At 44.0% G+C, this 14430-nt stretch overlaps 1 protein-coding gene across 1 annotated transcript; it reads left to right on the forward strand.

The window, feature by feature from the left end:
• Positions 1 to 3690: 3690 nt before the first annotated feature.
• hnmt (histamine N-methyltransferase) lies at positions 3691 to 13977 on the forward strand. Its single transcript, XM_072445171.1, has 6 exons — positions 3691 to 3888; positions 4583 to 4635; positions 5343 to 5450; positions 11798 to 11928; positions 12061 to 12154; positions 13578 to 13977. The coding sequence occupies exons 1-6, from the start codon at positions 3752 to 3754 to the stop codon at positions 13937 to 13939; spliced, it is 885 nt and encodes a 294-aa protein (XP_072301272.1). The 5' UTR covers positions 3691 to 3751; the 3' UTR covers positions 13940 to 13977.
• Positions 13978 to 14430: the final 453 nt, after the last annotated feature.

A 14430-nucleotide genomic window follows, 5' to 3' on the forward strand; every position in this document is an offset into this window, starting at 1 on the left:
ATGACCAGCAGGAGATGACCTGCAGGAGATGACCAGCAGGAGATGACCAGCAGGAGATGACCAGCAGGAGATGACCTGCAGGAGATGACCAGCAGGAGATGACCAGCAGGAGATGACCTGCAGGAGATGACCAGCAGGAGATGACCAGCAGGAGATGACCTGCAGGAGATGACCAGCAGGAGATGACCAGCAGGAGATGACCTGCAGGAGATGACCAACAGGAGATGACCAGCAGGAGATGACCAGCAGGAGATGACCTGCAGGAGATGACCAGCAGGAGATGACCAGCAGGAGATGACCTGCAGGAGATGACCAGCAGGAGATGACCAACAGGAGATGACCAACAGGAGATGACCAGCAGGAGATGACCTGCAGGAGATGACCAGCAGGAGATGACCAACAGGAGATGACCAACAGGAGATGACCAGCAGGAGATGACCAGCAGGAGATGACCAGCAGGAGATGACCTGCAGGAGATGACCAACAGGAGATGACCAGCAGGAGATGACCTGCAGGAGATGACCTGCAGGAGATGACCAACAGGAGATGACCAGCAGGAGATGACCAGCAGGAGATGACCTGCAGGAGATGACCAGCAGGAGATGACCAGCAGGAGATGACCAGCAGGAGATGACCTGCAGGAGATGACCAACAGGAGATGACCAGCAGGAGATGACCAGCAGGAGATGACCAGCAGGAGATGACCTGCAGGAGATGACCAGCAGGAGATGACCAGCAGGAGATGACCAGCAGGAGATGACCAGCAGGAGATGACCAGCAGGAGATGACCTCGCGGCCCCTCCTGGACCTCCTCTTCTTATCAATCAGCCCAGTTTTCCTAATATAATAAATGGTCGTGTGAAAAAGAAACAGTCTAAACTTGACTCGAGGAATGTGGAGTGTTATTGAGACTTGGAGGATACACATTATCTTTAAGAGTTAATCCTCTATGACAGGTGCAACAGGGAGTTGCACCTGTCAGGGATATATATATATATATATATATATATATATATATATATATATATATATATTGCAATGTGCGGGTGAAGTTATATCAGTTAAAGGTGTATTAATGCATTACAATAGTAAAAGTTTATTAATGACAACACCTTTAAGTTTTACTCTCCAGCCAACCTCCTTATTTCCGGTCTTAACATTATTTACCAGGTTAAAATGTTCTCATAATAATAATCTCTCTGCATCAACTTGTTCCTACTTTTATTCATCTTTTATATCAATAATTTTAACGGCCAAATGTTTTATCTCTTGTTGTTAGTTTAGTCTGGAGCCGGGATTCGCTTTCTGTTGCGCAATGCGCGCTGTTTGTTGGTCGCGGCGCTGTTGCGGCGCGGAGGGAGGAGTGGCCCCGGTCAGTTCCGTCTCTTCCTCCGTACGCACGCATCGGGCACGCACGCACTTCACGCACACAAGCAGCGGCGGCACGCACGGTAAGCAGACTACCGCGTTATGCGACTACCGCACGCGAAACACGACACACGCGTCAGACGGAGCGCGGCGGCGTAAAGAGACGTGGCGCGCCTCTTGTCGGAACGGAACATTTCTGGTTCTCCACCGTTCGCGTGGCTGAATCGTGAGCGGCGGAGCGCGTCCCAACAGCCCGGGATGAGGGAGGAGGAGAGAGGTGATGGTCAGAGGTGGTGGTCAGAGGTGGTGGTCAGAGGTGGTGGTCAGCGGTGATGGTCAGAGGTGGTGGTCAGAGATGATGGTCAGAGGTGGTGGTCAGAGGTGATGGTCAGAGGTGGTGGTCAGAGGTGGTGGTCAGAGGTGATGGTCAGAGGTGGTGGTCAGAGGTGGTGGTCAGCGGTGATGGTCAGAGGTGGTGGTCAGAGATGATGGTCAGAGGTGGTGGTCAGAGGTGGTGGTCAGAGGTGATGGTCAGAGGTGGTGGTCAGAGGTGATGGTCAGAGGTGATGGTCAGCGGTGATGGTCAGAGGTGGTGGTCAGAGGTGGTGGTCAGAGGTGATGGTCAGAGGTGGTGGTCAGAGGTGGTGGTCAGAGGTGGTGGTCAGAGGTGATGGTCAGAGGTGGTGGTCAGAGGTGGTGGTCAGAGGTGGTGGTCAGAGGTGATGGTCAGAGGTGGTGGTCAGAGGTGGTGGTCAGAGGTGGTGGTCAGAGGTGATGGTCAGAGGTGGTGGTCAGAGGTGGTGGTCAGCGGTGATGGTCAGAGGTGGTGGTCAGAGATGATGGTCAGAGGTGGTGGTCAGAGGTGGTGGTCAGAGGTGATGGTCAGAGGTGGTGGTCAGAGGTGATGGTCAGAGGTGATGGTCAGAGGTGGTGGTCAGCGGTGATGGTCAGAGGTGATGGTCAGAGGTGGTGGTCAGAGGTGATGGTCAGAGGTGGTGGTCAGAGGTGGTGGTCAGAGGTGATGGTCAGAGGTGATGGTCAGAGGTGTTGGTCAGCGGTGATGGTCAGAGGTGGTGGTCAGAGGTGATGGTCAGAGGTGGTGGTCAGAGGTGATGGTCAGAGGTGATGGTCAGAGGTGGTGGTCAGAGGTGGTGGTCAGAGGTGATGGTCAGAGGTGGTGGTCAGAGGTGGTGGTCAGCGGTGGTGGTCAGAGGTGGTGGTCAGAGATGATGGTCAGAGGTGGTGGTCAGAGGTGGTGGTCAGAGGTGGTGGTCAGAGGTGGTGGTCAGCGGTGATGGTCAGAGGTGGTGGTCAGAGATGATGGTCAGAGGTGGTGGTCAGAGGTGATGGTCAGAGGTGGTGGTCAGAGGTGGTGGTCAGCGGTGGTGGTCAGCGGTGATGGTCAGAGATGATGGTCAGAGGTGGTGGTCAGAGGTGATGGTCAGAGGTGGTGGTCAGAGGTGATGGTCAGAGGTGGTGGTCAGAGGTGATGGTCAGAGGTGATGGTCAGAGGTGGTGGTCAGAGGTGGTGGTCAGAGGTGATGGTCAGCGGTGTTGGTCAGAGGTGGTGGTCAGAGGTGGTGGTCAGCGGTGATGGTCAGAGGTGATGGTCAGAGGTGGTGGTCAGAGGTGGTGGTGGGCAGAGGATCGGCTTTGGGACTTGGCTGCGCGCGTCGAAACAAACCGGTCCAGAAACACTTATATTCCGCTTCCACGAGAGGGCGCTGCAGACAAAACCTGGCACTTCAAAATAAAAGTGACGAAAACATAAAGTGAACAATTGAATGGAAAGTGGGTCATCTAATGGATTGAACATGTGCTAAAAATAAACAAATAATCAAAAAAAGCACACAGAATGTAAGTGTTTGCTGTAACATGACCAAACCAAGTCCTAAGAGTACATAATGACACCTCTGAACGTGCCCTAACAGTCTTACTCTTGCACAGTGTTAAATATAAGTATTTTGTCTAGTTATTTATCATGTTTCTGATTGCACGTCTTTATTTTCCTGTTGTTCTTGAACTTTGCATTGCATTACTTTGTCCCCATTGTGGGACAGATAAAAGCATAAATGGATACCATAACGCATTCGGTTAATTAGATTCTAGACTATAATTATCCAGTAAAATAATGCATTATTTTGCTTTTACAAAGTGTTTTGATTCAAACTGTCTGAGGATTGTGTTCATAATTCTATTGTATTTTATTTATTTTACCTTTATTTTACAGGCAATCAGCAACAACCTCTTTACAATGTTCTGATTTCTGATTCTAATCTGACATTGTTGGCCAACCCACAGCTGTCATAGTAACGCGACTTTCAAGGACACTAACCAAGTGAACTTTGACATTGACAGTGATCTTGTTGTCGCACAGGGAACAATGGCTTCTCCTCTAAAATGCCTGGTTCAGGATGATGAGCGATACCAGAAATCCTTCCAGTTGTTTCTGGAGCGCTCTTCTGAACATCGGTGTATGAGAGACTTCATCCACAACACGCTGCCCGACGTACTGGCCAGGTAATGCCCTGTACGGAGCTAAAACATGCAAAAAAAGAGAGAGGTTTGATTATAAATAGACAGCATTTAAATGGAGAGCTAAGTTTACATGGTTTGTCTGTATTTATCATATGTTTCACCTCTTAAATAACTACAAACAACTATGTGAATATATAGTATGAGACAAAACTCCTTTTTTTCTCTCAATATTTACATTTCATCTGGACAACATTATTCTAAAGATGTTTTATTATTTCATTTTTTCCACTTATTTTATATGGGACATCGCATTTTTCTCCAAAAAGGAAATAAACACAAAAGTAATGCACGCATACACCAAAATGTACATACTTGAATTTAGTTTAATGGATATTACAGAAGGATTTGCTGATATCTATTCTAAGCCTTATTTAATCCTAATGTGATTAAATACTAAATAAGATTTCCAAAGTCCCTTCTGTATTTTTTTGGGATCTATCTTTATGTCAACAAAAGAAATTTAAACTTTGCTCTATCCATTTTTCTGATGTATATGTCCCAAATTGGTTTGGTTTTTGACATTTTTAAACATAAAATGCATTATTTATACACGCATTGCATAATAAAAAACTTATAATACACCTTTTCTTACATGTTTGTATAAACTACTAAGAAGTTTCAAATGAATAGTATCTGAGAAAGCTGATGATATGATGTTATTTTTGTCTTTTCTCAGCGTTGGCAAAGGGAAGTCACAGCTAAATGTCATCGGGGTTGGAAGTGGAGCAGGTAAGAGCTTGAAGCACTTGAAGCAGCACTGAAAATGTATGAATCAGTAACATTTAGTCTCCTGCAGCAGAGGGCTAAGGTGAGCTGTCTAATCTGTCACTGCTTTAATTTATAACGCTATAACAGAACAAACTGTGCCGACCTGTTGGTTCAGACGGTGCGAAGTGCGTGCAGCTTTCCTTTGTATAATATTTAACTTGAGCAGCAGAGTGGGACTTAAATGAACTCTGTTGTTTATTGTGACCCAAACCACACTCTCTGTACTGTAGGCCGGGCCTATATTACCTCAGAGAAAGTACATGAATTATTTCCCCTTTGTGCTATTATCCTTCAGTTCAGTCAAAGTCAATCCTCTAAATGTCCCTCTTATAACAGGATCTAATGTGATGTTAATGAGATGTTACACATTCTCTAATGGACAATAAAACCCATGAAATCAAGTTTAAACTCTCCTAAAGGTATTCCCTCTGCGCTCAGAGAGATTCTGCACCTGTCACATCAGCGTCTTGGTCTAATTTCCTCTTTGTTCAATGTCTCGGCTTCAATAAAACCAAGAACAAAATGACTTGTCAAAAGATTGAATCTGTTTCACCAACAAATATGGCGACATAAAGCACAGCATTATGTCTCCATAAACAGCAGGTTGGGCATTGAAAGTCATTACATTTGTCTGTGTACTGTTGAATAAGCACTTCCCTGTGATGTAGGTACGATTGACCTGGAGATGCTCTCTCAGCTGCGTCTGAAGCACCCACGGGTGCTGGTGGATAACGAGGTGGTGGAGCCCAGCAGCCAGCAGCTCCACAAATACAGAGGTGCACACTGCACTTGACACATTCATTATTCACTCTCAAGGAGGGGAACAGTCAATATTAGGAGCTGTACTTAGAAGAAATACATTATTATTATTATTATTATTATTATTATTTGTCTAATTGTAGATGGAACGATTAGATTGATTGATTGATTGATTGATTGATTGATAGATTCTTCGCTTTCTCTGAATGCACAGGTCAATGAACATGCTCACTAATGAAATTGATTAAATAAAAGATGTTGATTCAAAAATACTGTATATGGTGAATAATGTTATATTATTATCAGGGTACTCATATTTATGGTATTGTGGTTTAGCATACACTTGGTTACAACACATTAGCTTATTTGTGGTAAATGATGAACTAATGCACTAATAAGGCGTGTGCCAAAATATCAATGTATCGTGATACTAAATTTGGTAATACAGTATCAATATACCGTGGACTGTTGTATCGATATATCGCCAGGAATAATTTTGGTATAATTTCCTGAATTATTTTGTGAGCGCACTAGAATTGTGTTGCTTGTTTATGCAAAACATGTGACATTTTGATTGTTTTGATGATTAAAACGGGCGTGTTTCATTTGGAATTTGGTTCAATGGTTTCACAAAGAAAAATGTTGTTAAAATATATTGCAGGGGTGTCAAATTCATTTGGGCCGCGGGCCGAATTTGGACGCTCAGGCTGGGTCGCGGGCCGAACATAACGTAAAACATAAAACTATTAAAAATATAAGAAATAAAGAGCTTTATATAGCCTACGCTGTTTTGAAGCAATTACTGGATCGATTAAAAAAAAATTACAAAACGTTTGTTCTCATAAACTGAAAAGTATTTAGAAAAACAAGTGTAATTTCACCAATACTGTGCTTCAGTTTATGTGCATCACAACTTCAGAGTTGATCTACAGAGATAAACATTTGACTTTATAACAAAATAAACTTCCCAAGATCTAAAAAACCTTTTAAATGTACTAACTAACATTTCTGTGTAGTTATCTGTACACCTGAACTGACACACCACTAAACTTCAATTCAATTCAATAGAATTTATTTTTGTAAGGCCCAAAATCACAACAACAGTCGCCTCTGAGGGCCGAATAAACAATGTCTGTGGTGGCGAGGGAGTCAGACAACGTCTGTGGTGGCGAGGGACGATGTTCCAGGGTCCTCTGTCCTTAGACTCTCCTTCTCGGCCAGGAAAAACTACAAAAAAACCTCCTTGGGAAAAAGCGTAGAAACCTGGAGGAGTTCCAGTGAAGGAGAGATCCGACTCTCACAGACGGACAGACGGACACGAGGAGACTGGAGCTGGACCCACTCTTCAGGCAGATGAGGGACCGACTGAGGCGAACTGGACCCACTCTTCAGGCAGATGAGGGACCGTCTGAGTCGAGCAGAACCCACTCTTCAGGCAGATGAGGGACCGACTGAGGCGAGCTGGACCCACTCCTCAGGCAGATGAGGGACCGACTGAGGTGAACTGGAGCCACTCTTCAGGCAGATGAGGGACCGTCCACACAGGGCAGGGACCACTTCACCAGGAGAGGGGCATCTGGGTCCACAGGTCCTCAGGAATGAGAGAAAGAAAAAGAAGGCGGTGAACAGTTTGCAAGTGGAATTAAAAAATAAATATTGTTTGATAGCATAAGTAGTCAGAAGAAGAGGATAGTGCTCAAGCTGTCATACTTCCCCCAGCACAGTTACTGCTAGGGCAGCGTAGCTAAAGCTGTGGGTTTATGTTTCTGTTCCTAACTACTCTGACTATAAGCGATTTCGAAGAGGAACGTTTTAAGCCTGGACTTAAATGAAGAGACTGTGTCAGCATATTTAACATGGGTCGGGAGCTGATTCCATAACACAGGGGCTTGGTAGCTAAACGCTCTACCTCCTACAGTACTTTTAGAGACTCTTGGCACCACCAGAAGGCCGGCATTCTGAGAGCGAAGAGCTCTGTTTGGATGATATGGTTCTATAGCATCTTTGAGGTAGGATGGGGCCATGTCATTTATTGCTTTGTAGGTCAGGAGTAGAATTTTAAATTTGATTCTAAACTCGACAGGGAGCCAGTGAAGAGACTCCAGCACCGGCGTAATGTGCTCTCTTCTTTTTGTTCCTGATAGTAATCTTGCTGCTGCATTTTGAACCAGTTGAAAGCTTTTTATGGAGCTTTTAGGACACGCTGCGAGCAGGGAGTTACAGTAGTCTAATCTAGTCGTTACAAATGCATGGATAAGTTTTTCAGCATCGCTTTTAGGCAGGATTCTTCTGATTTTGGCTCTTGTTGTGCAAATGGAAATAGGCTGTTTTACAAGCTTGATTTACATGAGCTTTAAATGAGAGTTCCTGGTCAAATAAGACTCTGAGGTTTCTTACAGTAGAACTAGAGGCTCCACTGACATTGTCCAGTGTGACTATCTGCTCAGATAGAGCGTCTCGTAGATACTTAGGGCCAAGCACAATGACCTCGGTTTTTTCAGGGTTAAGAAGCAGGTAGTTAAGTGTCATCCAGGTTTTTATCTCCTTCACACAAGCACTAAGTCTGTCTACTTGATCGCTCTGATCAGGTTTCATTGATAAATACAGCTGAGTGTCGTCTGCATAGCAGTGGAAGTTAATGCCATGTGACCTGATAATGTTGCCTAATGGCAGCATATAAAGAGTAAACAGAATTGGACCGAATACTGAACCCTGATGCACGCTGTAAGTTACTTTAGAGCAAGGTGAGGAGCTCTGGTTTACATGAACAAATTGGTACCTATCAGATAAATAGGATTTAAACCAGCTGAGGGCTGTTCCTCCAACACCTACATCACATTCTAACCTCTGCAGTAGAATGTTGTGGTCAATGGTGTCAAACGCTGCGCTGAGGTCCAACAGAACCAGGATTGAGACCAGTCCATCGTCAGCGGCTAATAACAAATCATTTGTGACTTTAACTAGTGCAGTTTCAGTGCTGTGGTGGGCTCTGAACCCTGACTGGAAAACTACAAATAAGTTATTGTCTTGCAGGTGGCGACAAAGCTGTTTTACTACAACTTTTTCAAGGATTTTAGAGACAAAGGGAAGATTTGAAATAGGTCTGTAGTTTACCAATAGGTCGGGATCTAGATTAGGCTTTTTCAGAAGAGGTTTAATGAAGTCATGTTTGAAGGACTGTGGAACATAGCCACTTTGGAGTGAGGTGTTTATTATATTAAGAGTAGAGTCTATAATTAGGGGAAGAATGTCTTTGAGGAGTCTGCTTGGAATGGGGTCTAGGACACAAGTTGAGCTTTTAGAGGACATAATGGCTGAAGTTATCTCTGCTTGATCAACAGCTGTGAACCTTTCTAAGTTTACAGGTGGATTTATATGGGACGTTAGATTTACAGCTTGGGCTAGTTCAGGGCTAATAGCGGGGGTAATTTCATCTAATTTATCTCTGATTGTTTTTATTTTATTGTTAAAAAATAGGAGGAAATCATCAGAGCTAAGTGTAGCTGGGATTGAGGGCTCTACTGCACTGTGACAGTTTGTTAGCCTAGCTACAGCGCTGAAAAGGAATTTAGTGTTACTTTTGTTGACTTCTATTAGATTTGAATAATATCTGGTTTTGGCCTCACACAGAGCTGCTGATAGGACAGGAGCAACTTTTCCATGCTTTTAGGGATTCTTCTGTGTGAGAGCGACGAAATAATCCCTCTAACTTTCTAACCCTTTGTTTATGTGAACGCATTTCTTCGTTGTACCATGGGGAGGCGCGCTTTGGCCTAATGACCTTCTGTTTTAACGGTGCTGCAACATCAAGAGCAGACTTCAGAGAATTCATGGTCAAGTCGACACATTGATCACTTAAACTGGGACTAAAACTGTTCAGCAGGATCACATGACATGTCACTGAATATTGGCTCTATTATTTCTTTGAATTTTGAGATAGATTTTTCAGATATTGTCCTTTTCATTATAACTTTATTTTGTGGGACTGGATGATCTTTAAAAATAAACTGAAAGGTAATTAGGAAATGATCTGACAATATCGGGTTTTGAGGACAATGAGGTCACTAATCTCTGTTCCATACGTTAGGACAAGATCCTGAGTGTGATTATGACTGTGAGTCGGTTTATTTACATTCTGAGTGAAACCAATGCTGTCTAACAAGGCGCTGAAGGCATTACTGAGAGCGTCATCACTCATGTTCACGTGGATATTAAAGTCTCCAGCTATAACTATTTTATCCCAGGCTAACACTAAGTTTGATATAAAGTCAGAAAACTCTGTTAAAAACTCTGAATAGGGACCAGGAGGTCGGTAGATAACTATGAACAAAACTCCTTTTTGGTTTTTCATATTTGGACATGTGATCGACAGCATAAGGCTTTCAAATGAGTGAAATGCATTGTTAGTTTTAGGGCTCATAAGTAGGCTTGAGTGTGAGATCACTGCCACACCACCACCTCGGCCTGTGCTCCTGGCGGTCTGAAAGTTAACATGGGTGGGTGGGGTTAACATGGGTGGGTGGGGTTAACATGGGTGGGTGGTTTTTAGTCTGACGTAGTCGTCTTGTTGAAGCCACGTTTCAGTTAGAGCTAGAAGATCTATGTTATAGTCACTAATTAATTCATTAACTAAGAGCGATTTGGAGGAAATTGCTCTAATGTTTAGCAGTCCATATTTTACGTGTTTATTCATTTGTGTATTTGTGTCATTTGTGATTGTTATTTTCCTTAAGTTATTTGGTCTGACGCCTGAAATATTTTTTCTGAGATGTGACTTTTTGGCATTATTTGTACGAGGGACACGAGGGACACGAGGGACACACACAGTCTCTATCTGTCTTGAATCTGAACACTTCACATGTGACAGAGCGGGCGAGAGTTCAGTGACAGAGGAGCGTCTTAAACTGCTGCTCTGCTCCCGGGGCTCATCCCTAGATGGTCACTTAACACGACTAAGACTATTGGTCAAATTCCGAACTAATAGGGATGTACCCTCCGAAGTCGGATGGATGCCATCCCTGTGTATGAGCCCGGGCTTTCCCCAAAACGCACTCCAGTTATCAATAAAGACAACGTTGTTTTGAGGGCACCATCTAGATAACCAGCTGTTGAATGCTGAAAGACGGCTGTACAATTCAGCATTGATCCGATTGGGCAGGGGACCAGAAAATATTACAGTGTCTGACATCGACTTCGCTAGGTCACACACCGCGGCTACTTGAACTTTGAGCACCTCTGATTGTCTCCGCCGGGCGTCGTTACCGCCTGCGTGAATCACGACTCGCCGGAAACGGGTCCTACTCTGCTTTAAGATCCTAAGGTTTCCTTCGATGTCACCCATTCTGGCCCCCGGGTAACACCTAACGCTAGCCGCTGGCAGCTTCACGTCTCTAACAATAGAACTCCCAATTACAAGAGTTTCTCTAGTGTGTTCAGCGGGCGTGTGATCGCTGAGGGGAGAAAACCTATTATAGACGTGAAGCTCACGGTGCGTTAAGGTTCGGCGTTTAGCGCCTTGTCCCCTCCAAACTGTCACAAATTGGTCCCTATTCTGTTCCTGGTCTAGTCCCGGCTGCACGGGAGACGCTGGGGGGCTGAGCTCGGCCTTACTGCTACTGCTAATGCTAATGCTACGCCCTGTAGCACGGTCCGGTAAACCTGATGCTAATACCTGACTATAGCTGGACTTTAGCTCCTCTAAACAGCGGATCCACGCTTCTAACTTCGTAACCCTGGCCTCCAAAACTAACACTACACTGCACTTCACGCACCTATCATCAGAGAAGGAGCCAGGGTTCTGACTCGACATATGACAGCTTAAACAGGTAAAGGTAGGTCCAGCCATGACGCTAGCGGCTAGGCTACGCTAGGCTAGTTCAGGCTGGAGCTAGAGAGTGAGGAGGGTTTTTAATCCACGAAATACAGAAAAGTGAGCGGTTTGAGGCTCCGGATTGTTTGCGGAGCAATCGAACTTTCACTTCTGTGTATATGATACGTAAATAGTGTGTATAATTCGTGGATTAATCGATAAAAAGCTCTAAGAACGAACAGCTCTGAAAACGCGATACACTCACCGGAAGTGACGTCACCGGAACATCCCTTCTGCTCAAGTGCACTTCTCCCTTTTTTTATTTTGAAATATAAATTTGAAATGTTCGGCGGGCCAGATTAAAACGTCTGGCGGACCGGATTTGGCCCCGCGGGCCTTGTATTTGACACATGTGATGTATTGGATTCTTAAAAATAGTGATATATATATATAGTAGAATATTATGAGCAATATGTCAATTATCAAAGCAAAATGAGCTAAATAAAAGCTAATAAAGCTAAACTGCATTCTTAACAGTCTGTTTGTGTGATACAGTGATGGTCGGCCAGAAACCGGATTTAGATTACATCAAGTTCACCTGGAACGAGATGACAGCCTCTGAGTTTGAGGAGCAGTGGAGACAGAAGAACATCACCAAGAAGGCTGACTTCATCCACATGATCCAGGTCAGGCCACATTTCTGACACAGGCTCGAGTCTGATAACAATGCCTCATGTCACCTCATCTCATCGTTATCTAGACATTATCTAGGATTCTTGTGAGTGCAGTCAGTTACAAGCTTGTAATGTAATTCACAGATGTTGTACTATGTGAAAGATCCTGAGGCCACCATCGACTTCTTTCAGAGCCTCCTCGACAAGAACGGAAAGCTCCTGATTATTTTAGTGTCAGGTGAGTGGAGTCGTGCTTTAAGGAAACATGCAGTCCAACCAATTTTATTCAAAGTGTGCAAAGAATGTAATGCCTTCAGCTCACTCTGCAATTCTACAAGCATTCATCGTCTTTTCCTCGCGTAATATAGAATCTAAGTGAATTGTGTATTAAAACAGAGGTACCAGATTTCCCGTCTGTGAAAAGGGGGAGCTAGTTTAAATTATTAGCTGCCTTCCTAAATCGTTCCAAGTCGCACAAACATTTTGACACATTAAGTGACCGTGTGCATTTCCAATGCTATTCCTTAACACATAGAGAACACAATTTAACTTAGAATAGGAAACGACACAGAAATATCAGACGTTTGTGTGGCATGCATGGGAGAAAACGCCGGGTCGGGTCAACCAGGCTGTTGTAAGCAGCTCGGTGACCCTCCTGGTCTCACAAAGTTTTTTCTCATGCAGGTTGGTTTTATTAGATATTATGGAATAGGCGGGTCACATTTCTCATTGGTCAGCTTCACATCAAGGCACTTGTCTCTTACAACAGCTGGTATTTTTCCTAGAGATAAAGCCTTGGGTAATGTTTATCTAACTCCCCTGGGGTGTTACCCCACTCCCTAGGATAAAAATTCTTTGCTCCATCTTTACGACACCTTCACAAACAAATGCAGTTTGTCACACATCCTGTTTTTCTCTTAGACTAATGATGCAGATAATATACAAATATAGTCATATCACTATTATGCAGATAAAATACATCACAGAAATATAATCATATATTTACATTTTATCACAGACAGAGACGGGGTCGGCCTCCTAAACACAGCCAATCAGCCAATCAGCTCTTACGCCAAAGCAATACGAGCTGCACACATGAATGCTTTATAAAGAGATGTTAGGAGTGAACATTGGACTGATTTAGTCACACAGTGCTGCAAATACTCAATACTCTGTAGGAGAAAAGGGCTGTTCACACTGCAGTTGGATTGATTGCGACTGTGGTGTTGGGGCTGTTTTCTAGAGTGCAGCTCACATCAGGTGATGTGCTGCTGTGCTCTCGTCGTCACAAGCTTTGAAAGATTGTGACTTCTGAGGCATTGATTCTAATAACTAAACATGTTTAAAGGAGAAAAAAACTGAGGTACAGTGAAATTAGACTTCCGGCAGAATGAGCTTCCTCAGAGTTCGGTCTGAGCTGCTCATTACTTATGATGGTGCAGCTTCCACACACGGCTGCTCTGCGTGCCGTCAGAGCCTGATCTTACTCTACATCACACTCCAGCTTCACGCCACAAAATCAGTGTCACAACTCCTGAGAACACAAGACCAGGGCAGGACTAGATTGTACATTTCAGTAAAAGTGACTTTTAAAAACATTGTCGAACAAAAAAACACCACAAATCATTAAATGCCTGATCTCTTTGTGTGTTCCGTTTCAGGTGAGAGTGGCTGGGGAAAACTGTGGGAAACCTTCCGCAGTCAGCTGTGTAACACTGAGATCAGTCAGTGCGTGACCACCGGAGACATCAAGAGGCTTCTGGACCACCGCAGAGTCCCCTATAAGAGCTACGAGCTGCCGTCACACATGGACATCACTGAATGTTTCACCGATGGAGACGAGACCGGAGAGCTGATGCTGGACTTCCTCACTGAGGTGCTGGACTTCAGTAACACGGCCCCGCCTGAGCTCAGACAGGGGGTCCTGAAGCTGCTGCGAGACCCCCAGTGCAGTGTGGAGAAAGAGGGGAGAGTGATGTTCAATAATAACCTGGGTGTCATAGTTCTGGACGCACTCGGTTAAAAAGGCCTCACTGTGTGTGTGGCACTAGATCTGTTTGGATCACAAACACAAATGTCAAATGTAATTGAACTTAACAATTAAGTATTTTTTTATTGTTTTTAATAAGTATACACATTTAAATAGTTTTAACCAATTTATGTTATTATGATTTCATTGTCTAGTATTCTGATTAGCAAACCAATGTAACTTACTCAAAAATAACAATAACAATAAAAGGACATTGATTTGGAGTAATGTCTAAGTCAGGGGTGGGTAATTATTTTCCTCCGAGGGCCATATTCAAATCCAGGCAAGTAGTGGAGGGCCGGCCTGCGATCATTGGTGTGAAGAAAAAAAATCCCAAAAGTTAAATATCAAATAAAACATCACTTTTCTGTCTATTATTTAATTAATTTCACGTCATATTTATTAAGGATACAAGTGCAGCAGATGCCTGAGGGCAAAAAAAGAGGGGGATTTATATTTTTGAAAATATTACTTGGACAAGCTTG

This window comes from Eucyclogobius newberryi, unplaced genomic scaffold (assembly GCF_026437365.1).
Source record: "Eucyclogobius newberryi isolate DKJ021-1_F unplaced genomic scaffold, fEucNew1.0.hap1 SCAF_14, whole genome shotgun sequence".
NCBI lineage: Eukaryota > Metazoa > Chordata > Actinopteri > Gobiiformes > Gobiidae > Eucyclogobius > Eucyclogobius newberryi.